General features: G+C 34.3%; 1 protein-coding gene across 1 annotated transcript in view; it reads left to right on the forward strand.

Moving 5' to 3' along the window:
* The window catches only part of LOC107724078 (ras-related protein Rab-11B-like), a 10,101-nt gene extending 7,964 nt beyond the window's left edge, over positions 1–2,137 (forward strand). Inside the window, exon 4 of the mRNA XM_016532855.1 lies at positions 2,028–2,137. Coding sequence (XP_016388341.1) covers positions 2,028–2,137 — 110 coding nt within the window. The remainder of the gene's footprint in view (positions 1–2,027) is intronic.
* Positions 2,138–2,862: the final 725 nt, after the last annotated feature.

Below are 2,862 nucleotides of genomic sequence, written 5' to 3' on the forward strand. Positions count from 1 at the left end.
CTTCCTCCAGTGAAAAGGTGTTCTGGTGTGAATCTGGAGAGAAATCTGCAGAGATCAAGCAGCGTTTAAACAGCTCTAAACACATATGTGGCTGGATTCTGATGTGAGAGACAACAGGAGATGGACTTTTACACTGGAGGATGCGTTATTATGTATTATGGACTCATATTTTAGCTGGAACGATGGTTTAAAGTTAAAAACGTCTTAATGCTGGATTTGTTTCAGCTTTTGTCTTCTCCAGACATTAACTGATGGACTGGAGTGCTGTGGATTACTTGTGGATTATTGTGATGTTTTTATCAGCTGTTTGGACTCTCATTCTGACGGCACCCATTCACTGCAGAGCATCCATTGCTGAGACACTGATGCAATGCTACATTTCTCCAAATCTAACTATTCCTTTAATAAGGGTGTAAATATTTCCTCTGACAATGATTCATAATCTATTTTTTTTCAAATAAAAATAGGTTAAAGTATTGTATTTAGAATAATAAATAAATTTGAACTACATTGGTTATATTAATCAGCACCGATTAAATTAGATTAAACACAAACAGGACGAAACGTCTTCATTAAACCATTCTGATAAACACTGTTAGAAAAAATTGAAGAAATTAATAGTGTTACTCATCAAGGACGTATTAAATTGATCAAAAGTGACAGTAAAGACATTTATAATGTTACAAAAGATTTCTATTTCAAATAAATGCTGTTCTGTTGAACTTTCTATTCATCTTTGAATCCTGAAATATAAAATGTATCACAGTTTCCACAAAAATATGAAGCAGCACAACTGTAGTTTGAGTGACGAATGGAGTTCAAGCGTAGTTCAGGCATCAGCTGACGCTCATCTGATTGTAACTCCTCCCACTACATTTAAATAAGATATATAAGTTCATCCGTACTCACACTAATGCGAAGCTGTGGAGAATTATTGTGGAGTATTTTAGACCATTAAAGGAATAGTTCAACCAAAAAATGAAAACTAAAACATCCTCATCCTCAGGCCATCCAAGATGTAGATGAGTTGTAGTTTGAGTGACGAATGGAGTTCAAGCGTAGTTCAGGCATCAGCTGACGCTCATCTGATTGTAACTCCTCCCACTACATTTAAATAAGATATATAAGTTCATCCGTACTCACACTTGCCTTACTCTGTCACACAGACCTGCGCTTACCCTTCTCCATCCCCAGCTCCTCCTTATACAGGCACATAATCACTTAGCGTCTTGTCCACGGAATAATCTATCACCTAATCGTTGCTTAATCTTGTCCAGTCTCATTTATAGACCTGTATAACTTCTGCATGGAAGTTTATATCTATTGCATATTAAAAATTCTGGTAATTGCATTAGTCAAACCTCAGGGAGGTTTGTTTGTGGACAGCTCAGAATCTGAACCCTTCAGAGCAAAGCCTGCCGCCAAAATAATGACTGAACTGTTTTCAACATGGATAATAATCAGAAATGTTTCTTGAGCAGCAAATCAGCATATTAGAATGATTTCTGAAGATCATGTGACACTGAAGACTGGAGTAATGATGCTGAAAATTCAGCTTTGATCACAGAAATAAATTACAGTTTAACAGATATTGACATAGAAAACAGCTGTTTGAAATTGTAATAATATTTCACAGTTTTTACTGTATTTTGGATCAAATAAATGCAACTCCAGTCCAGCAGTTAACATCTGGAGAAGACAAAAGCTGAAACAAATCCTTCAAGGCGTTTTTAACTTTAAACCGTTGCTTCCAGCTAAAATACGAGTCCATAATCCATAATATCCATTATCCAGTGAAAAAGTGGTCTGGTCTGAATCAGGAGAGAAATCTGCACAGATCAAGCAGAGCCTTGGTGAGCAGAATCGACGTCTTTCAAAAGCAGTAAAATTGATGCATGCAATTGAATTTGCACAGAAATTCATTCTGCTCGTGTTTTGTTAAAAAGCTTCGCTCTGCATGAAGGTTTATGTTGTCAGTGGATATTTTTAAGAGCAGGGGATATTAAACACCTTCTGTTTGCTTCCAGAGAAAAATAACCTGTCATTCATCGAGACGTCCGCTCTGGATTCGTCTAACGTGGAGGAGGCCTTCAAGAACATCCTAACAGGTACAGACCCAAATGAACCATCATTCTAGTCAAACGCTTCCTCACAGTAGCAATAAACCAACTAACATGATTCCCATGACAGCTACAGTGGCGTCTTATGTAACTTTAAAAGTGCAGCATCTGCCGTCTGGTAAGCTGCGATTGCCTTGCAGGAATTATGGGGATTTTAGAGAGATGTTTTAGATTGGGGTGTAAATATTCACACTTACAATGAAGCCATTTCATAATCATTCTCTACTAGATGATGTAATGCAGCATCAAATCTAAAATTCAGTGTATTTTGATACGTTTCACAATTATAAAAAAAAAAAAAAAAAACTGGAGGGACAAATTTTACATTAATTGAACGTAATACACAGAGAGCAGGGTTATTATCATTAAAACAAAAATGTTTGTGAACTGAAATAAAGCTGAAATAAATAAAACAAAAATATTAGATGAAAAACTTAAAGCAAAATAAATAAGTTGAAGTTGAAGTATATATAATATATATTTAATATATAAAAACCGAAATACCGAAAATATATATAATATGAAGAAATATATTCAAAAAATAAATAAAAATAAATGGAATTATCAAGTGCATGTCATATTTAATAAAGAAACTGAATCCTGTTTTAAAATTTTACTTCTTTCCCCTGCAATAGTACCCTCAATTTCTCATTATGGTAAAGCAAAAAATAAATCAATAAATAAACATATATATATAAACATAAATAATATCATTGACTTTGATTTTGACATTGATTTCTGC

The sequence above is a fragment of the Sinocyclocheilus rhinocerous genome, unplaced genomic scaffold, assembly GCF_001515625.1.
Source record: "Sinocyclocheilus rhinocerous isolate Xijiao unplaced genomic scaffold, SAMN03320098_v1.1 scaffold102, whole genome shotgun sequence".
Lineage (NCBI taxonomy): Eukaryota > Metazoa > Chordata > Actinopteri > Cypriniformes > Cyprinidae > Sinocyclocheilus > Sinocyclocheilus rhinocerous.